This window comes from Hylobates moloch, unplaced genomic scaffold (assembly GCF_009828535.3).
Source record: "Hylobates moloch isolate HMO894 unplaced genomic scaffold, HMol_V3 SCAFFOLD_16, whole genome shotgun sequence".
NCBI classification, from domain to species: domain Eukaryota; kingdom Metazoa; phylum Chordata; class Mammalia; order Primates; family Hylobatidae; genus Hylobates; species Hylobates moloch.
In genome coordinates, this window is record NW_026652291.1 from 1,646,334 (window position 1) to 1,668,995 (window position 22,662).

The 22,662-nt window shown below is 42.4% G+C and overlaps 1 protein-coding gene across 3 annotated transcripts in view; it reads right to left on the minus strand.

The window, feature by feature from the left end:
- Positions 1–22,662, minus strand: part of TDRD9 (tudor domain containing 9) — a 126,348-nt gene that overhangs the window by 59,150 nt on the left and 44,536 nt on the right. For all 3 annotated transcript variants that reach the window (XR_009210355.1, XM_032179460.2, XM_058429750.1), the window contains exons 7-12: positions 19,101–19,265; positions 11,231–11,334; positions 6,090–6,154; positions 3,019–3,073; positions 2,793–2,877; positions 1,599–1,656 (exon numbers count right to left, since the gene is read on the minus strand). Coding sequence is in view for 2 of the 3 variants with exons in the window: in XM_032179460.2 (XP_032035351.1) it covers positions 1,599–1,656; positions 2,793–2,877; positions 3,019–3,073; positions 6,090–6,154; positions 11,231–11,334; positions 19,101–19,265 (532 nt within the window). In the remaining variant the exon portion in view is untranslated. The remainder of the gene's footprint in view (positions 1–1,598; positions 1,657–2,792; positions 2,878–3,018; positions 3,074–6,089; positions 6,155–11,230; positions 11,335–19,100; positions 19,266–22,662) is intronic.

Here is a 22,662-nt window from a genome sequence, read left to right on the forward strand (position 1 = left end):
TAGAAGGCCGACCAAATGTGTCTCTCACAATTTCTCTATCAGAGACCTCAGCATATCCTCCCCAGCTCTGCATTCAGAATCTCCCTGGGATCTGCCCCCACCTCCTGTCCCCTACCGCTGCTGTCCTATTCTAAGCACCACCCATTCTCGCCTATATTCTTGTGACACCCTCCTAAGTCTCTTCCTTTTCTCTCCTTTGGCTCATTCTAGTCTATTCCCAGAGAAATCCTGTTAAGTGAACTTCAGGTTATGTCATTTCTGTTCTCAAAACTCACCAACAATTCTCCATCTTGCCCAGCACAGCAAAGGTTGTACCAGGCCCTATGGGCCCTGCATGGCCCCTGCTACCCCCAGGCCTCTCTTCCAGCTCCTTTCCCCTTAGTTCACACTGGTCCAGCTGCCCTGGCCTCCTTGCTTGATGGTGCTGTTTCACAACCATCAAGCACACTCTTGCCTTCTCCTACCCTAAACACTCTTTTGCCAGGTATGGACCTGACTCCCTCCCTAACCTCCTTCAGGATGTGACTTGTCACATTCCCTGGTCACTCCACCTGCAATCTCAATGGTGCTTCCCTAACACTCCCTACCCAATGACCCCCTCCTTCTTCTTCATACACTCACCATCATGTAACTTACTCCATATCTGTACTTATCTACCCACCCCGAATGTGTCACGAGTACGAAGGCTTTTTGTCTATTTTGCTCACTGCTATTTCGATGGTACAGAGACAAAACACCTGCTCATTATCATCTGCCCTGGTTTACCCATTCCAGCCACACTGGCCGTGTGATGCTCCTCAAACCTGTTCCCTACACCCCAGCCACCTTTCTGCATGGCTCGCTCCTCATTTAATTCAGGTCTCTATTAAAATGTCACTTCCTCAAAGAGGTAATTCCTATCTGAAAGATCCTATCTGAAAGATCATTTTTTCCCACTAACTGTAACCCCTTCCCCGATTTATTTTCCTACACAACACTGACCTGTACCTGAAATTATAAAAACCTTTTTACCTGCTAAGCCTCTCTCTCTCCCACCAGAACGTAGCAGCCATGAGGACTGGACTTTGTCTTACTCACCACTGTACTGCCAGCATTGAGAACAGTGCCCGACACATGTGTTAGGTTTTCAAATATAAGTTAATGAATTTAGAAAACTCACTGAAGAAGCAATCTCACAAAGTAATCACAGACACATATGCAGGAGATGAGATGACAAAGTGGGCTGCTCCAGAGCTGACATGGTGTCCTGCCAAGCAACCTTCAGAGCTGAGACGGCCTGAGCTCCTCCCCACATCTGCCTTCCTCCAGTCACAGAACTCCACCTGGCAGCCCCAAAGCTGTTTCCCACAAGGCCCAGTGGAACACCCCAAACACTTCCTATCAGCCAGCTTGCCCTAAAGCATGAAATGGTACACTCAGAGGAGGAGGTGGTGAACTGAGAGTATGGGAGAAACTACGTAAACCTACTTTTCTCAATTCTGTGTTCTAAAACGGGAGGAGATGGGAAGGAATAGAAGAACAATTCCTGAGTGAGGTGAATAAGCCAATTAATATAGCACTACAGCTAATGCCAGGAGGTAAATGGAGAAGTATCTTACCATATTTGACATCTGGAACTGTGACAGAACTCTCTGCAATATTGGTGGACAGAATAATCTGTTAAACATCAAAGAAAAAAGCTGACATTTCTACTATATTCTGGACATCATTAGGCAAAGTTTACAAAAATGCAAAAATTATTTTAAAGCTTCTGAATGTAAATACTGAACTCAGGTTTCAAAATTAGCAATTTTTCTATTTTATACACATCACAATTGATCAAGAAGCCCCTGCAGAATGGAAACCAGCCACATACAATACAGCAAGGGCTTAAACACAGGCAGATGAGACACAGGCAAAGGGAGCTACTCCTGACTTCTGGTGTGGTAACTTTGGTGGGGTGGAGAGGGGTCCTGGAATTGCCCAGGGGCACAGCCAGGTTTCTAGAAGAAGGGTTGTTGCCTGTACTCGCCCTAGAACACCACCCAAGGCTGCTCCCAGGGATTCCAAAGCAATCAAGGGGGGTGAGGTTGTCAGCTCAGGCCCCCTGATCACCTCAAGCAGCTCTAGAAGGGTCTTGTTAAAACAACTCCATCATTCACACATAATCTGAGATAAAGAAATCCTCCTGAAGCAGGACCTAGAATATGGCTTCTAACCAGAGTCACCAGAGTGGTTTCAAGGACACGAGAAGAGTCCCAAAGTTAAAGAAATGCTAAGGAAGAATTAAAAGGCATCAGAATTCCTCAATTGAGAAAACAAAAAATCTTAGCTTTTTAGCAAACTGATTTATAAAATAAAACACAAAACTAACAATATACCTGGCTCATTAGGTAAATATTTGTTTAAGTGACTAACCACTAACTGCAGAACACACTGCTGAAATGTGATTTTTTTTTTTTTTTTGAGACCGAGTCTTGTTCTGTCACCCAGGCTGGAGTGCACCAGTGTGATCTCGGGTCACTGCAGCCTCCACCTCCCAGGCACAAGCCTTCCACCTCAGCCTCCCAAGTAGCTGGGACTATAGGTGCATGCCACTGCACTCAGGTAATTTTTATATTTTTTGTAGAGATGGGGTTTCGCCATGAGGCTGGTCTCAAATTCCTGAGCTCAAATGATTCACCCACCTCAGCCTCCCAGAGTGCTGGAAACACAGGCATGAGCCACTGCACCCAGAAAATATTTTTCATGAGTAGAGTCTCTAAGGAAAATTTACCTGAAGTACTTAGAACTTGTCTTCCCAGTTTTCCTACCTTTCTGTACCCAGGGACTGGACTTAAAAATACATTATTCTGTTCTTCTAAAGCCACACTTGAATGGAGTGGATAGACCTGCAACCTAAGAAATCACTAAGATAAAATCTCCATAAAGAATAGATACACATGAGATACAAAAATAAATACTGAGATAATTAAAACTATTTAAGGCAGAAACAATGCAATGGTTTAGAAGAATACAGCTGTATCATTTTCAACATACCTTTTATGAACCAGGTTTGTGAGAAGTTCATGCATATAATTTATTTCACCCAGACCTAGGGAAGAAAAAAGTGGAGGAGGGAAATAAACATGTTTGTATTTACTGCTAGAAACCAACCTTTAAATTAAAATGGCATATCTTTCAAAGAAGGCCCTACCAATTTATTTGACTTCTTTATCCTCTTTGCCTAAATAGGCCAGAAACACAAGTAAAAGTACACAGTGACATTGATTAGTAGTAACTCAAAAATATAGGGAAAAACCATATTATTCCAGTTTTCCTTTACACAGCAGTGACTCCCTGTGGGTGCCAGCTATATGATTAATTTTTGGATTTCTTTTTTACCCCCAGATTTTCTAATTTTCTATAATAAGCATGCAAAATCTTCACAATCAAAAAACAACATTTGTAAAGTTTTGGTCATGAGGATGTGCTAAACCATTTCCATCAGGCCTCCGTCCTGTTTGCTGAAAGCTAAGCTAGCATGTGCTTTTGCCTCACCCTGATTCTCAAATCTGAGTCTGTTATGGGTTGAACTGTGTCCCCTAAAAAGATGTATTGAAGTCCTAACCCCAGTAATCCGGAATGTGGTGTTATTTGGAAATAGAGTCATTGCAGATGTAGTTAGTTAAGATGAAGTTATACTGGAATGGGGTGAGCCCTTAATCCAAAATGACTGGTATCCATACAAGAAGGGAAGAGGCACAAACAGAGACAGGAGTGACGTAGTCACAGGTCCAGGAGCACTGGGGAGCTGGAAAGAGGAAGAGGCTCAGAAAGAGCATGGCCCTGCTGACAACTCGATTTTGAACATCTAGCCTCCACAACAGGGAGAGAATAAATGACTGTTCTTTTAAGACATCTAGTTTGTGGCACTTTGTTACAGCAGCCCTGGAAAACTACTACAGAACTGTTCACAAAAGATCAATTAACACATAAACATCTATCAAACTTGAATTCACATGAACATATTAAAAAGACAGCAACCCTAAATGTAAAATATCACTTATAAATATTTTCTTCAGGCAATGTTTAGCAGGTAAAAAGTATTTATCAGCCAGGAGCAGTGGCTCACACCTGCAATCCCAACACTTTGGGAGGCTGAGGCAGGTGGATCACTTCATGGAGATCACTTGAGCCTAGCAGTTTGAGACTAGCCTGTGCAAGCTAGTTAAACCGTCTCCACAAAAGGAAACCAAAAAAAAAAAAAATTTTTCGCCAGGCATGAGGGTGCATGCCTGCAGTCCCAGCTACTTGAGAGGCTGAGGTGGAAATATCACTTCAGTCCAGAAGGCAGAGGCTGCAGTGAGTCAGGGTCATACCACTGTACTCCAGCCTGGGCAACGCAGCAAGACCCTTTCTTAAAAAAATAAATAAAATAAAGTATGTATCTCATGTTAGGTATTCTTTTTTTTTTTTTTTTTTTTTTTTTTGAGATGGAGTCTTGCTCTGTCACCCAGCCTGGAGTGCAGTGGTGCAATCTTGGCTCACTGCAAGCTCCACCTCCCGGGTTCACACCATTCTCCTGCCTCAGCCTCCCAAGTAGCTGGGACAACAGGTGCCCGCCACCACGCCTAGCTGATTTTTTTGTCTCTTCAGTAGAGATGGGGTTTCGCCGTGTTAGCCAGGATGGTCTTGATCTCCTGACCTCGTGATCTGCCCGCCTCGGCCTCCCGAAGCGCTGGGATTCCAGGCGTGAGCCTCTGCGCCTGGCCCATGTTAGGTATGTTCTTACGCCAGTATCGGCATGGCTCCACTTCGGTGATGTTTTCCCCTTAATACAATACTATGCACAGAAGTCATTTGATAAATATTTACCAAGGCACATGCAACCCCACCCCACTGTCAGCTAATGGTTGTTCCCTGTATGTAAACAAATCCTTATCAGCTAAGCAAAACATGACAAAAGTTTGAAACTCATATGTTGCATTCCAAAATTAAGTAAGCTATTTTCATTGAATGTTTTTCATTCTCCATTATTGTAAGAACAAATCTGTTTATGCTCTATATATTACAACAGAAAATATTTGAATTATTGTCATAATGTTTCATCAAGCTATACCACTTGAATTAAAAATCAAGTAATTTTGAAAAAGTACAATTTAACATAAATTCATCTTTTCAGAAAGGTATTTTAAAATCCTGTTTTCTCAAACACTGAGAAGGGAACTCAAGGATTACCCTGATGATTCTCATGGTATTATAATAACAGTATGTTTTACCATTACTAAATAAGCTTTCAATGCAAACTGATGACAGTTACCTCACATTTATAACCATATATGTAAAATGCAAATTTAACAAAGCCAAATATTTTACTGGAAATTTTGAAGGTGGCAAGACTGCCTTCAAAAAGTTGAACTCTAGACAAGCATGGTGGCACGCATCTGTAATCCCAGCTACTTGAGAGGCTTAGGCAGGAGAATCACTTGAACCCAGGAGGCAGAGGATGCAGTGAGCCAAGATTTTGCCACTGTACCCCTGCCTGGGCAACAAAGTGAGACTCTGTTTCCAAAAAAAAAAAAAAAAAAAAAATTGAACTCTTAATTATTAATAAGAAATCTTTTTAGAAATACAAGGGTTGGCCAGGCACAGTGGCCCACATCTGTAATTCCAGCACTTTGGGAGGCCACAGCGGGCAGATCACAAGGTCAAGAGATCGAGACCATCCTGGCCAACATGGTGAAACCTCATCTCTACTAAAAATACAAAAGCCAGGCGTGGTGGCGTGCATCTGTAGTCCCAGCTACTCGGAAAGCTGAGGCAGGAGAATCACTGGAACTGGGGAGGCAGAGGTTGCAGCGAGCCGAGATCGTACCACTGCACTCCAGCCTGGCAACAGAGCAAGACTCCATCTAGAAAAAGGAAAAGGAAAAGGAAAGGAAAAAAAAAAAGAAATGCAAGGGTTATAATAAAAAGTCAAACTGAAAGTTACATTTGTTCACATACTTGAAGTGTAAAAGGAATAAAGTCCTATGGAGAATACCATCTTTCATAATCTGTGTTAGGCACAAACTTAGCCTCTCTCCAGAGTATTATGATTCCAAGTCACAAAATTATGATGTTCTTACCTGGCAAAAACACCAACACACTGCTTCGCTCCAACACAAACTGGGCACCCGACCAGGCCTTGTTCCTGTTAAAAATGTGATGTGCACAAATATTAATGAAGGCTAGTAACAGCTATTGCTTCTCTACAATCCTAATATTACAAGTTTTTAATCCTGAAAAGCTCTTACAGGTCATCCAATGTAATGTTCTTTACTGTACATAAGAAAGCACAGAAGCCCAAAGAGATGAGAAAACATCCAAGGCCCCATAGTCATTCAGGGGACGTAAGCCTTTTGACTCCCAATACTTTCTCCTATCAAAACTTACTATCTGCAGAAGTTTTCCTTGAAATTTAGTTATTGTAATCCAGAACTTCAAAGTAAAAAACATTTAAAATAACTACAAGCAAAATTTAAATGTTCAGGAGTCCAAACTACTATTAGAAAGGATTTGTACAGACCAAAATCTCAAATCATCTACTCGCCTCCTTGCTACTGTCAATATATTTACTTTTGTGTGAATTTAGAACTTTCATTCTTCCATAAACCTGAGCCCTTCCTACATGCCAGACCCTCCTCTGTGTAAGATACAGGAGTAACAAGACAGACAAGCTCCCTGCCCTTTGGAGCTTACATTCTAACTGGAGAGACAGACAGGAAATAAGAAAACAGGCAAGGCACCTTCGATTTAGCAATAAGACCTAAAGAGACACACGGGAACACAAGAAGCAGTGCTAAGGGAGGTGCATGTATGGAGTGCTCTCAGAAGGGCTGGCTGGGCAGGGAGTCTCTGGGGAAGTAATGGGAGCTGAGGAGGGAGCCATGGAAAAGCCATGCAGTGGCAATCCAGGCAATGCCTGGGAACAGTCACTACAAAGGAGAAAGGGGTGTGAGGGGTAAACCAGTCACTGCAGCACAGGTGGCTCAGCGTCCATGGTCACTGCTCCTGCTGCTCCTCCATCTCTCCCTATGAGTGTGAGCCACACCTATGACCTCAGACGGCAGCCACCACCATAAAAAACACAGCCCTGGTTTGTAGATGGGCCTGCATGGGATGCTGGCAACAGCCAGGGGCGAACGTCTGCTGCATCCCAGCCCCACCCAGAGGAAAGGCTCACACACAGTGAGTGGGGAAGGGAGCTCTTCCCAGTGAGCAGAGGTCAGGCAGTCCATCTGGTGGAACCACTTCGGGTGGAAGGAGACATGGTCATGAGCTTGGGTTCACCCCAGTCAATAGGCAGAGGCTAAGAGCTTGGTCAGATGGTCAGGGATGTGGAAATGACAAGGCTGATAACAAGGAGATCTGATGGAGAGGTACCAAGAAATGCCCATAAGGCAGCCACAGTGGAGGAGACTTTCAGTCACCAGACAGGCAACAGGCCCTGCCTGTGGACATGGCCCAGCCTCCTTCTCCAGTCCCTCCAGGGTTGGACAACACACAGAGTGGACGGGTAGCAGGGATGAAGGTTTACACACAAACTCAACACTGTGCACTTTCCTGAGATGAGATTCATCTGGCTGCTACCACTGCTGGATGCCAACCACACAACAGCAAGGGGCAGTGCCAAGTCCCAAATATGGCACCATTCCCTGGGGGACCAGCCCAGCCAGCTGATGACAGCTTGATTCCATCATGAAGGAGATACTGATTTACCCTCATGGAAATAGATACAGATCCTATTCTGGATTCAGGTCTGCCTTCTCTGCACCTAAAGCTTCTGTCATACCCCAACCATGGACCTAAAGATGCCTTTCTCGTTTCCATTATTTCCTGCACAGCATGGCCTCCTGCCAAGGAGCTCAGTTTAGCAGTCAATGGACTCATGAAATTCAATGGTATTACCATGCATCCAAAAGCAGGTGGCTTAAAAGAAAGATGAAAATGCCTATTAAAGGCTCAATTATTGTGCCAGTCCTACAGGAAGTCATAAAAGCCATAATGAAATTCAAAGACAAGGTGAAATCTCGAAAGCAGCAAGAGAACAATGACATGCCACATACAAAGAAAACCCCAGTAAGATTAACAGCTGAATTCTCAGAAGAAACAATGGAAGCCAGAAAGCAGTGGGATGACATATTCAACGTGCTCAAAGAAAAAACAACTGTCAATCAAGATTCCTATACTCAGTAAAACTCTCAATAATGAAGACTAAATAAAGACTGTCCTAGATAAACAAAAAAATGAGAGTATTTTTTGGCAGCAGACCCACCTTACTAGAAATACTAAAAGAAGTTTTTTTGTGCTGAAAACAAATGACCCCAGGGAGTATTTCAAATCCACATGAACAAAGAAAGAGAGCTGGTAAAGGTAATTACGTAATGACAAAAGATACTGTAAATACATATTTTGCCTCCTCCCTTCTCCTTAGGTGATTTTAAAAGTAACCGGATACAAAAATTAGCAGGGTGTGGTGGCGTGCACCTGTAAGTCCCAGCTACTCACAAGACTGAGGCGGGAGGATCAATTGAGCCCAGGAGGTCAAGGTTGCTGTGGGCCATGATCACTCCACTGCACCCAGCATGCTCAACACAGTGAGACCTTGTCTCAAAAAAAAAAAAAAAGTAAAACGCTACATTGCAAAATATGTATTAAATGCAAAAGAAAGCAGTAAAAGAGAAACAAAGGGACAAAAAGAATATGAGACATACAGAAAGCAAAAAGCAAAATGGCCAACATAAATTCAACTATATCAGTGACAAAATTAAATCTAAATGGATTAAACAATCCAATCAAAAGGCAGAGACAGTTAGACTAATTTTAAAAATACAGGCCAGGTGTGGTGTCATACCTGTAATCAAAGCACTTTGGGAGGCCAAGGCGGGCACATCACGAGGTCAAGAGATCAAGACCATCCTGGCCAACATGGTGAAACCCTATCTCTACTAAAAATACAAAAATTAGCTGGGCGTAGCGGCACATGCCTGTAGTCCCAGCTACTCGGGAGGCTGAGGCAGGAGAATCACTTGAACCCAGGAGGCAGAGGTTTCAGTGAGCTGAGATCACACCACTGCACTCCAGCCTGGTGACAGAGCAAGACTCAATCTCTAAAAAAAAAAAAATATGATCCCACTCAGAATATGTTGTTTACAGGAGATACACTTTAAATGCAAAGACACTAAGTAGATTGAAAGTAAAAGAATGGAAATACGTGTCATGCAAACAGCAACTACAGAAAAGTGAAATGGCTATACTAATACACAAAATAGGTCTTAAAATTAAGTGTTACAAGAGATAAGAGGGGCATTTTATAACGATAAATGGGTGAATCAATCAGGAAGATATAACAGGTATAAACATATATGCACCTAGCAACAGAGAACCAAAATACATAAAGCAAAAACTGACAGGAAAGATTGAAGAAATAGGCAATTCAATAACAATTGCTGAGGACATCAATATCTCGTTTTCGATAATATATAAAGCAACCAGGCAGAAGATCAAGAAGTAGAAGACCTGAACAATACGGTAAGTCAACTACACCTAAAAGACATCTATAGAACACTCCATCTAACGACAACAAGTGACATTATTCTCAAGCACACATGTAATATTCTCCAGAACAGTCTACATGCTAGGCATGCAACAAACCTCCATAAATTTAAAAGAACAGAGAAAATATAAAATATGTTCTCCAACCACAATAGAATGAAATTCAAAATGTGTAACAGGAAAAATTGGGGGAAATTCACAAATATGTGCAAATTAAACAACACACTCCTAAAAACCAATAAGCCAAAGAAAAAATCAAAACGGAAATCACAAAATACTCTGAGATGAATGAAAATGAAGACACAACATAGCAGAACTAATGGGACACAGCTAAAGCAGAACATAGCAGGAAATTTGGAAGATGAATGAACAAACTGTGGTACACCCAGACAATGGAATTTAGTGCTAAAAAGAAATGAGCTATCTAAGCCATGAAAAGACATAAAGGGAGATAAATACATATTACTAAGTAGAAGAAGGCAACATGAAAAGGATACATACTGTATAATTCCCAACTACATGACATCCCAGAAAAGGCATAACTGTGGAGACAGATGTAGTAAAATTATTGCTGTAAAGGCTCAATCATATGAGATATATAGATATAGATATATATAGATATATAGATATACAGATATAGATATAGATAGATATAGATAGATATATAGATATAGATAGATATATAGATATAGATATAGATAGATAGATATAGATATAGATATATAGATATAGATATAGATATATATAGATATATAGATATAGATATAGATATATAGAGATATATAGATATAGATAGATATATAGATATATAGATGTATAGATAGATAGATAGATAGATAGATAGATAGATAGATAGATAGATAGATAGATGTATTTTTTTTGAGATGGAGTCTTGCTCTGTCACCAGGCTGGAGTGCAGTGGCGCTATCTCAGCTTACTGCAACCTCTGCCTCCCAGGTTCAAGCGATTCCTCTGCCTCAGCCTCCAGAGTAGCTGGGACTACAGGTATGCACCACCACGCCCAGCTAATTTTTTATATTTTAGTAGAGACAGGGTTTCACCATGTTGGCCAGGATGGTTTTGATCTCCTGACCTTGTGATCCCCCTGCCTCAGCCTCCCCAAGTGCTGGGATTACAGGCGTGAGCCACCACGCCCAGACATATTTTTAAAATTGTAAACTCTAGTCACCACTTATAACCTAAAACTGTTCCTCAGGGAAAATGTTCCAATTTTCAAAGAACCAGCTCAATGAACAAACGTCTGGATTACAGAAGGAGATTGCTTAGGGTCAAGAATATGTCTTTATAGTAAATGAAAACAAATGCAAAGAAAGTTTCAACGTTTCTACTAATGTAGGATTTAAAGTTTTACCCCAGCATTAAGAGTGATAAGACTCCTATATATCTGGAAAAACTATTTTCAGGCTATAAATCCTAGCTGTTAAAACTATCAGTCCTAACACTGCACTCAGCATGGCTTTAATTATTTAAAATATATATTTCCAGTTAAAAAAATTCCAAAATACTAACCTGATTTTAAAATATATACAGTAACTACTGAAAAGGTACCTATAGTTATACCTTCTTATAAAAACACCAAAATGTTTCCAAATGAATAATTTTTTAAATCACATATACATTACAGTGCACTACCAACTGAAGTGTCTCTTACCCACTCTCCTTCATATCCAAGTCATCAAACATCTGAATGAGAGAGATAGCAACTTCATATATATCCTTAGTTATCACCGGTTCCTCCAGGAGATGAGGAGAGAGCTAAAAACAGTGAAAGAAAAAAGTCACAATACGAAAACAGGATTACAGAAGAAACCTGGGGTTGGATGGGACTGGCTCTCACCGTTAGTACAACACTGTAACAAACTCTCTAAATAAAAGTTCTTGGTTTTTACTGGCAGCAATGTCTGAACACGTGCTGTGTGCCAAGCACTGCTCAGGACAGTGGACACATAAAGTACCATACTCATCAATCTCCTGGCCCAGTCACCAGAGCAAGAATGACTCAGAGAGCCCAGACATGCACAGGCAGTGTGTTCGGCAGGATGTCTACTTTGAAGACATCGATTAAGTCACACCAAATGTTTATGGAACCCAGGAGGAGTTCCTGATCTCAAAGCCAGTGCCCTTCCCCTCTGTCAAACCCCTATCTCAAAGAGCCCTAAGATTACCCTAAGATTTCATGTGTGAAAAGTAACCTTGTATATCAAAAGTACCAGAAAACTGTAATGTCACATCCGTATCTACCAATGTGTGGTGATAACATAACCTCATGATGAGGTATCCGTCTACCAAGGTTTAGGGGTTCCTCTACTACTTTTAATTGTCTATTAAAGCAAAGACACCGAGACCAGATAATGTAAACTTGCCCCTCAGGCACCGCTACCAAACACTAGGCACCAACCACAAGCAGCAAACTCCCCAAGTCAGGCTGTGCATTAGTCCATCTTCATGCTGCTGATAAAGACATACCCAAGACTGGGCAATTTACAAAAGAAAAAGGTTTACTGGACTTACAGTTCCACATGGCTGGGGAAGCCTCACAATCATGGTGGAAGGCAAAGAGGGAGAGCTTGTGCATGGAAACTCTCCCTTACAGAACCATCGGATTTCATGAGACTTACTCACTATCATAAGAACAGCACAGGAAGGAACTACCCCCATGATTCAATTACCTTCCACTGGGTCCCTCCCACAACAGGTGAGATTTCAAAATGAGATTTCGGTGGGGACACAGCTAAACCATATCATTCTGCCTCAGGCCCCTCCCAAATCTCACGTCCTCACATTTCAAAACACAACATGCCTTCCCAACAGTCCCCTCAAAGTCTTAACTCATTTCAGCATTAACTCAAAAGTCCATAGTCCCAAGTCTCAAAGCAAGTTAGTTACTTCCTAGATACAATGGGGGTACAGGTATTGGGTAAATACAGCCTTTCCAAATGGGGGAAATTGGCCAAAATAAAGGGGCTACAGGTCCTAAGCAAGTCCAAAATCCAGCAGGGTAGTCAAATCTTAAAGCTCCAAAATGATCTTCTTTGACTCTATGTCTCACATCCAGGTCATGCTGATGCAAGAGCTGGGTTCCCATGGTCTTGGGCCGCTCCACCCCTGTGGCTTTGCAGGGTACAGCCTCCCTTCCGGCTGCTTTCATGGGCTGGCACTGAGTGTCTGTAGCTTTTCCAGGTGCATGGTACAAGCTGTCAGCGGATCTATCATTCTGGGGTCTGGAAGACAATGGCCCTCTTCTCACAGCTCCATTAGGTGGTGCCCCAGTTGGGGTCTGTGTGGAGGCCTGAACCCCACATTTCCCTTCTGTTCTGCCCTAGGTTCTCCATGAGAGCCCCAGAGCAAACATCTACCCTGACATCCAGGCATTTCCACACATTCTCTGAAATTCAGGCAGAGGTTCCCAAACCCCAGTCCTTGACTTCTGTGCACCCACAGGCTTAACAACATGTGGGAGCTGCCAAGGCTTAAGGCTTGAGGCTTGCACCCTCTGAAGACACAGCATGAGCTCTTTGTTGGCCTCTTTCAGCCATAACTGGAGTGGCTGGGACACAGGGCACCAAGTCCCTAGGCTGCACACAGCATGGGGGCCCTAAGCCTGACCCACAAAACCACTTTTTCCTCCTAGGCTTCCAGGCCTGTGATGGGAGGGGCTGCCATGAAGACCTCTGACATGCCCTGGAGACATTTCCCCATTGTCTTGGGGATTAACATTTAGCTCCTTATTACTTATGCAAATTTATGCAGCTGACTTGAACTTCTCAGAAAATGGGATTTTCTTTTCTACTGCATTGTCAGGCTACAAATTTTCCAAACTTTTATGCTCTGTTTCCCTTTTAAAACTGAATGCCTTTAACAGCACCCAAGACACCTCTTGAATGCTTTGCTGCTTAGAAATTTCTTCCACTAGATACCCTAAATCATCTCGTTCAAGTTCAAACTTCCACAAATCTCTAGGGCAGGGCAAAATGCCACCAATCTCTTTGCTAAAACATAACAAGAGTCACCTTTACTCCAGTTCCCAACAAGTTCCTCATCTCCATCTGAAACCACCTCAGCCTGGATTTCATTCTCCATATCACTATCAGCATTTTGTTCAAAGCCATTCAACAAGTCTCTACGAAGTTCCAAACTTTCCCACATTTTCCTGTCTCCTTCTAGGCCCTCCAAACTGTTCCATCCTCTGCCTTGTTACTCAGTTCCAAAGTGGCTTCCACATTTTTGGGTATCTTTTCAGCAGTGCCCCACTCTACTGGTACCAATTTACTATGGGTATGACTGTCCAGCTTTCCCAGAGCTGAGGCCACAACTACACAAGCATCTTTCTACAGTATCCAGCACAACAGATGTCTCTGAATTTCCGAAAAAATCTATTTTATAGCGATACTGGGTTTTTTTCACCCAGAGTAAGAAGCTTTTTTAATTAATAATTTTACTTGTTAAACACTATGTGCAAAACATTGCATCTGACTTTGTTGAGGACAAATCAAAAGAAGTCTTCAGGTGATCAGAGAAGCCAATCACAGACGCAAATTTTTTTTCCAATTTTTACTTAGAGTAAATTAAGTCAGCTAGTTTTCAAATAATTTATAAAAGTTGACTTTTAGGCTGGGCACGGTGGCTCATGCCTGTAATCCTAGCACTTTGGGAGGCCGAGCCAGGTGGATCATTTGAGGTCAGGAGTTCAAGACCAGCCTGGCCAACATGGTGAAACCCCATCTCTACTAAAAATACAAAAATTAACCGGGCGTGGTGGCACACACCTGTAATCCCAGCTACTCAGGAGACTGAAGCAGGAAAATCACTCAATCCTGGGAGGCAGAGGTTACAATGAGCTGAGATCGCGCCACTGCACTCCAGCCTGGGCAACAGAGTGAAACCCTGTCTCAAAAAAATAAAATAAAATAAAAGTTGGCTTTTATTAATAATTTTGAAGAAGCATGTCTAATAAATCCATTCCTAATATTTAACCTTTTTTTGAGGCAGAGTCTCGCTGTGTTGCCCGGGCTGGAGTGCGGTGGCACAATCTTGGCTCACCGCAACCTCTGCCTCCCAAGTTCAAGTGATTCTCCTGCCTCAGCCTCCTGAGTAGCTGGGATTACAAGCACCCACCACCATGCCCGGCTAATTTTTGTATTTTTAGTAGAGACAGCCTTGTTGCCCAGGCTGGTCTCGAACTCCTGACCTCAAGTTATCCTCCCGCCTCAGCCTCCCAAAATGCTGGGATTACAGGCATGAGCCACTGCGCCCAGCCATAATATTTAACTTTTATCTTAGTTTTTTACTTTATCCAAATAATAATATTTGTCATAACACAACTATACAAAAAAGAAATAGGAAAAAAAGGCATACTTTTCACAAACGCCAACAGTGGCATCCAAACTCATCTAGAAGTCTTTTCCTATAAACAAGCCATGTAAAAGGCATGGCGTTGACTCACAAGTTATTTCACTTAGTTCCAAGCCAGTGAATATTTTTTCAGCACACGGATAAGATACCAAACACAGCCTGCTTCTCTAAGCCAGGCCTGAGACAACAACGAAGCGCACCAGATGCTGGCCCACTGACCCAGTTGCTGAATCGTCCCCATCTGTGTGCCACGATAGGGATGAAACATGAGAGACACCGCCTCTGCTTTACTGGACTGCACAGCAGTAAGTCAAGGCACACTATGTCAGAGGAGATGCTCTGACAAAAACCGAGGCAGGGGGCAGGGATAGGGACATGGTGGGAGCACCATGATTCACACGGATGGAGTCAAGGAGGGACTCTGCCATTCCTCTCACAGAAGTGCTCAGCCAGTGTGACTCTGTCCACACAATAAGGCAGAGTGACAGTGTTTCTGTCCCAAGCTGAGGCCTGGGAACCTGGCACATCTGCCACACATGCAGCCTATGAGAGAGTGGGCGCTGCAAGTGGAGGGGAAATAAATGGTGCTAAGACACTCATATTAGAGGAAGAGGACCTCTTACCCCATGTCAATCCAAAATCCATCTTAAATGGATTCAAGACCTAACGATGAAAAACAAAGCCATAAATTGGATTATGTAAAGCTGCACCCTAAGTTGGAGAGGTGAGGGCCAAAAGTGACACACTGCAGGTCAGGCACAGTGGCTCATGTCTGTAATCCCAGCACTTTGGGAGGCCGAGGCAGGCGGATCACTTGAAGTCAGGAGCTCAAGACCAGTCTGGCCAACATGGTGAAACCCCGACTCTACTAAAAATACAAAAATTAGCCAGGCATGGTAGTGCACGCCTGTAATCCCAACTACTCAGAAGGTTGAAGCAGGACAATCACTTGAACCTGGGAGGCAGAGGCTGCAGTGAGCCGAGATCACACCACTGCTCTCCAGCCTGGATGACAGAACAAGGCTCTGTCTCAAAAAAAAAAAAAAAGGTGACCCACAGCAAGTCCAGGTGGGGCAGGGGGCATGCTCTACTACTGGACCTGGGTTGTTGATCACAGATATTCATTTCACAACTTCATTACAGTACACATTTACATTTTACGTAACCCTTTTTCTAACTTTCACAATTTTTTTTGTTTTGTTTTTTGAAACGGAGTTTCGCTCTTGTTGTTCAGGCTGGAATGCAATGGCGTGATCTTGGCTCACTGCAACCTCTACCGCCTAGATTAAAGTGATTCTCCTGCCTCAGCCTCCCGAGTAGCTGGGATTACAGGGATGTGCCACCACGCCTGGCTAATTTTGTATTTTTAGTAGAGATGGGGTTTCTCCGTGTTAGGCTGGTCTCGAACACCCAACCTCAGGTGATCCTGAGAAACTACCACAGCCAAGAGGGGCCTAAGGAAACATGGCAACCAAATCTAATGTAGCATCCTGGATGGGATCCCAGAATAAAGGACATTATGGAAAAAACAGTCAAACCAAATAAAGTGAAGTTCAGTTAGTAGGTTTTTTTAAGTGTTACTAAGTAAATGTTAATTACAAATAGATGTCCTGAAGCAGTTTTCCCTATGTTTTCTTTCTCAAACTCCTGGGATCAAGTGATCGGCCCACCTTGGCCTCCCAAAGTGCTGAGATTACAGGTGTGAGCCACTGTGCCTGGCCATGAATTGGAAGAATTTATACTATTAAAGTGACTATACTACCCAAAGCGATGTAGGGATTCATACAATTCCAATCAAAATACCAATGACATTCTTCACAGAAATCAAAAAAACAATCCTAAAATTCATATGGAACCACAAAAGATCTCACAAGCCAAAGCAATCCTGGGCAAAGAGAACAAAGAAAGAGGCATCACATTACCTAACTTCAAAATATACTACAAAGCAATGGTAACCAAAACAGCATGATATTGGCATAAAAACAGACACACAGATGATCAATGGAGCAGAATAAAGAACCCAGAAATAAAATCACACATTTACAGCCAACTGATTTTTAAGAAAGGCATCAAGAACATTCACTGGGGAAAGAACAGTCTCTTCAATAAATGGTGCTGGGAACACTGGATATCCAGATGTAGAAAAATAAAACTAAACCCCTATCTCTCAATATACATAAAAATCAACTCAAAATGGATTTAAGACTTAAACTAAATCCTGAAACTATGAAGCTATTAGAAGAAAACATAGGGAAAATGCTTCAGGACATCTATTTGTACAAAGATTTGATAGCTAAGACCTCAAAAGCACAGACAACGAAAGCAAAAGTAGACAAATAGGATTATATCAAACTAACAAGTTTCTGCACAGCAAAAAAAAAAAAAAGAAAAGAAATCAACTGAGTGAAGAGACAATCTGCAAAATGGGGGGAAACATTTGCAAACTATTCATCTGACAAGGGATTAATACCCAGAATATACAAGGAGCTCAACAGCAAAAAACAATCCAATTTTTTTTTTTTTTTTTTTTTTTTTTGAGATGGAGTCTCTCTCTGTTACCGAGGCTGGAGTGCAGTGGCGCAATCTTGGCTCACTGCAAGCTCTGCCTCCCAGGTTCATGCCATTCTCCTGCCTCAGCATCCCGAGTAGCTGGGACTACAGGCGCCCGCCACCAGGCCTGGCTAATTTTTTTGTTATTTTTAGTAGAGACGGGGTTTCACCGTGTTAGCCAGGATGGTCTCGATCTCCTGACCTCGTGATCCACCTGCCTCGGCCTCCCAAAGTGCTGGGATTACAGGCATAAGCCACCATGCCAGGCCCAAACAATCCAATTTTTTTAATGGGCAAATAAGTGAGCTGTAAAGACATTTCTAAACAGAAGACATACTACTGGCTAATACAGGAAAAAATGCTCAGTATCACCAATTGTCAGGGAAATGCAAATCCAAACCATATTGAGATACTATCTCACATGTGCCAGAATAGCTGTTATCAAAAGACAAATAAAGGCTGGGTGCAGTGATTCACACATGTAATCCCAGCACTTTGGGAGGCTGAGGCAGGAGGACTGCTTGAGCCCAGGATTTCAAGGTTTCAGCGAGCTATGATAGTGCCACTGCACTCCAGCCTGGGTGACAGAGCAAAACCCTATCTCTAAAATAAATAAGTAAAAATAAAAGACAAAATATGACAAATGCTGGCAAAAATGCAAAGAAAGGGGAACTCTTGTATACTGTTGGTAGGAATGTAAATTAGTATAGCCTTTATGGAAAACAGTATGGAGGATCCTCAAAAAACTAAAACAGAAGTACCATATGGCCCAGCCATCCTACTACTGGGTATATATCCAAAGGAAAGAAAAACAATATGCTGAAGAGATAGCTCCACTCTCACGTTTACTGCAAGATTATTCACCACAGCCAAGATATGGAATCAACCTAGGTGTACATCAAGAGATGAATGGATAAAGAAAATACAGTATATACACACAATTAAATACTACTCAGCCATGAAAAAACAATGAAATCCTATCATTCCGGGCAACATGGCTGAGTGAAGTTAGTGAAATAAGTCAGGCACAGAAAGATAAATACCACACATTCTCATTCAAATGTGGACGCTAAGAAGGTTGATCTCACAGAAGGAGAGAGTAGAAAAGAAGTTACTAGAGGTTGGGAAGGGAAGGAAATAGGAAAGAGTTGGTTAATGGACACAAAATTATAGCTAGGTAAGAAATAACTTCTAGCGTCCTTTTTAAAGGGAGATGAGGGTCCCACTATGGCTGGAACTACAGACCCCCACCACTACGCCCAGTTTTCATGTTCTAGAGCACCGTGAGGTGACTACAGTTGACAACAACTTATCGTTTCTTTTCAAATAGCTAGAAGAGAGGATTTTAAATGTTCCCACCACAAAGATAGATGTTGAAGATAATTAACAATGATAAACGCTGGAGATGATGGATTTGCTAATTACCTTGACTTGATCATGACACATTATACCTATGTATCAAAATACCACACTATACTCCATAAATATGTACACATAGCATGCATCAATTTTAAAATAATAATTTTCTCGCAGGGTCTTACAATCATAGGTGATGAATGCAGGTTTGATCAAATACAAAAGTACGCTCACTGTAAAAGAAACAACGCATTCTAACATACCTTGCTATGATGAATGTGCTCCAAATCATTAAGATAATACTCTTCAACTGAATGGGGCTTGCCTTCCACTTCAAAAATATATGCAGGATTCATCTTGTTTCGAACAGGAATGGCAAAGTAGTCTGCAAACTCTTTACAGTTGATGGTAGCCGACATCAGGACCACCTACAGAGTAAAACATTAAAATAATGAGAATCATAACCAAATTAAATACTTCTAAAACTGCAGGCTTTTCTTCTGCTTCACTCCTTATGTAACAACTTTTGAGACTTTAAACAGACCACCCTGATTTAATCTCTAGTGTAATTATTGTAGTTTAAACAATGTTCAGAGATACCAACTTTTACTATTTCTCTTTGAGTACCTTTTCAAGTGATAAATTTTATCTCCAATAAGGGTAAATTAAAACCATTTTTCTGAAAGAAAACTGCATCAGGAGACTAATTTTAAAAAAGAATAAGGCCCAGGTAAACAAAGACACTGTGGCTCATGAAATGATATCCTTAAGAAACTCAGCCATGAATGACAGGAGCAGCATATACAGCCCGAGATGTGCCAGGAGAAGGCAGCTGATTATGGAGGGTCTCCCAGCTCAGCAGTCTCCACAATGCTACGTGGGGAGTGGGCACAGCAGTCCGGCTGGCTGCTCACCACCTACTGTACATCGCAAGTAGAGTTATCTAAGTGGAAATCCTAGCCAAAAAGTAAACTTTTTTATTTTTTGAGACAAGTTCTGGCTCTATCGCCCAGGCTGGAGTGCAGTGGCGTGATGTCAGCTCACTGCAACCTCAGCCTCCTAGGCTTCAGTGATCCTCTCACCTCAGCCTCCCAGGTAGCTAGGACTACATGTGTGCACCACTACACCTGACTAATTTTTATAACTTTTTTTTTGTAGAGGCAGGGTTTCGCCATGTTGCCCAGGCCAGTCTCAAACTCGTGAGCTCAAGCGATCTGCCCACCTCGGCCTTCCAAAGTGCTGGGATTACAGGCATGAGCCACCACACCCAGCCAAAAAGTAAACATTTCATATAAGCATTGTTGTTGCAGTTATTGAGTAAAGAAAACATCTGTATTTTCCCCCTTGGAATGAGATACAAATGGTAAAAACTGTACAGACTAAAACTCATTTTGAGAAGAGATGTCTGAAGTTAAAAAGAATGCTCTGAGAAGCCACTTGGAGTGGAAGAGTGGCTCCTAAGGGACACACCCCAGTCACCATAAATGATCTCTAAACTGGGTTTTAAGGAATGATGAGGCCAGTGAACTGCAGGACACTGAGCGCAGCCTGCAAACAAGAGGCCAAGCCTGGAATGCAGGGAGCAAGGAGGACTCAGCCTGGCCACCAGCCTCCCTCATCCACCCTCTCCTGCAGCCCTCTGCCTCTTCTCCAAACAGACAAGTCAGCAGACACCCAAGACAACTGCCTGTCTGGAGTGGGCCTGAGCTGAGTCCAGTCAGCGTGAGGTGACAACAAGGTCAGTGGCTGGAGGATGGTATAGAGGAGGCACTGATAGGAAGCCAGGTCGGGGGAACCACAGGGACCTAGAGGTTGGCGGGAAAGGAAAGTGGAGGCCTTAAAGCCCATGTGCCCGTGCCCCACACCCAGGTCCTCTTGACAGCGGCACTCTCTTTAAAAGCTAATAAAGATTTTTTGAGAGTTCTTTAAAAACCTCTTACAAAACCACCTAGAACATGGTGTCTAATTTCTTGGCCCAACTACATGTACCATATAAGTTTCTACATCGAGAAAATATGCTGCTTCACATATTTGTTAATAACTCATGAACACAGTGAAACTGACAAACCATATCTTACAACTTATAAGTACCAAATTCCTTACCACCATGTCCATCAGTGTAGGGTTTTGTTAATCCACTAACACTTTAACTCTTTTTACCACTGAAAACTAAAAAATGTGTAACCAACTCATTATTCTGACTTGAGTAAAAAAGAAGAGTCTTAAATGACATTCAAGAAAGGTCTCAATGTGAATAATCTTCAATGGCAGCTTGGTTAAGATTCCAAAAAGGACTGAAATAGCCAAATTCTCTCATTCATTTCATAGTCACCTCAAGCAGTAAGACAACTGATTGCAAGTGTCAAGTTCCATTCATTCAGCACCCACCAAGTGAAAATATGAACATCCTAAGGCAGAAGCTTCTCCACTTGGGGACATGGGAAAGAGAAAGAGAATTGTTTTCCTCAACAAATAAACACTTGAAGACAAAATGCTTTATGGTTTAGAAAGTAACTGTTTTCCAATAACGGCAAATCCCTTAGCAGCCCCATCATAGAATAACTGAATATCCCAACCATGCGGCCTTTTATCAAGCTGTTTCCCACAGACCTCTGCTTAGCACAGCTGGGTTAAGGTCGACCTATGAGTAGACTTATTTAGATTGCACAATTATTCTAAACCCTTCGCCATTTTGGCCTAGTTCACACCTTCTTCCTTTTTGTTCAAATAAGAAGTAAATGATATTTATCATTCCCATCAACTTTCAGTTAACTCAACTTACGTCTCTCAAATAGTAGTACATATTCTGTTCTCACACTTCAGTGCACTTTGGTGCTATTTCAAACACAGGGATTGCGGATTCATTCACTTACTTTTTGTTTTGTTTTTGGTTTTGTTTTTTTTTTTTTTTTAATGGAGTCTTTCTCTCTGTTGCCCAGGCTGGAGTGCAGTGGCACAATCTCGGCTCACTGCAACCTCCGCCTCCCGACTTCAAGCAATTCTCCTGCCTCAGCCTCCCGAGTAGCTGGGATTACAGGAGCCCGCCACCACACCCAGCTAATTTTTGAGACAGGGTCTCATCTGTTACCCAGGCTGGAGTGCAGTGGCGCAATCACAGCTCACTGCAGTCTGGACCTCCCAGGCTCAAGCAATTCTTCGGAGGTCAGCCTCCCGAGTAGCTGGGACCACAGACACACACCACTATACCCAGCTAATTTTTGTTTTTTTGGTAGAGATGGGGCTTCGCCATGTTGCCCAGGCTGGTCTTGAACTCCTTGAGCTCAAGCAATCTGCCCACCTTTGCCCCCCAAACTGCTGGGATTACAGGCATGAGCCACTGTACTGCCCAGCTTCATTCACATACCTTTAAACTATGGTACTTATTCAACCAAAAGCAAAGCTCAAAACCCAGCATGTCATTATAGTCAACTACTATTGGACCATTTTCTGCAGCCTGGAGAAAATATGAGAATTTAAGGCAACACAATAACCAAAAAGTATCCGTACTCTGATCATAAAAGAATGTCCTTTAGTTGGCTTCCTGGCAAGATCTGGTGTACTACACATGATCATAAATTTTAAGAGTCATCAGTTTCAAATGTTTCTGTTAAAATACAGTCAGCCCAGCCAAGTGTGGTGGCTCACACCTGTAATCACAGCACTTTGGAAGGCCAAAGCAGGCAAATCGGTTGAGGTCAGGAGTTCGAGACCAGCCTGGTACAAAACCCCATCTATACCAAAAAATACAAAAAAAAAATTAGCCTGGCGTGGTGGCGGGTGCCTGTAGTCCCAGCTACTCAGGAGGCTGAGGCATGAGAATTGCTT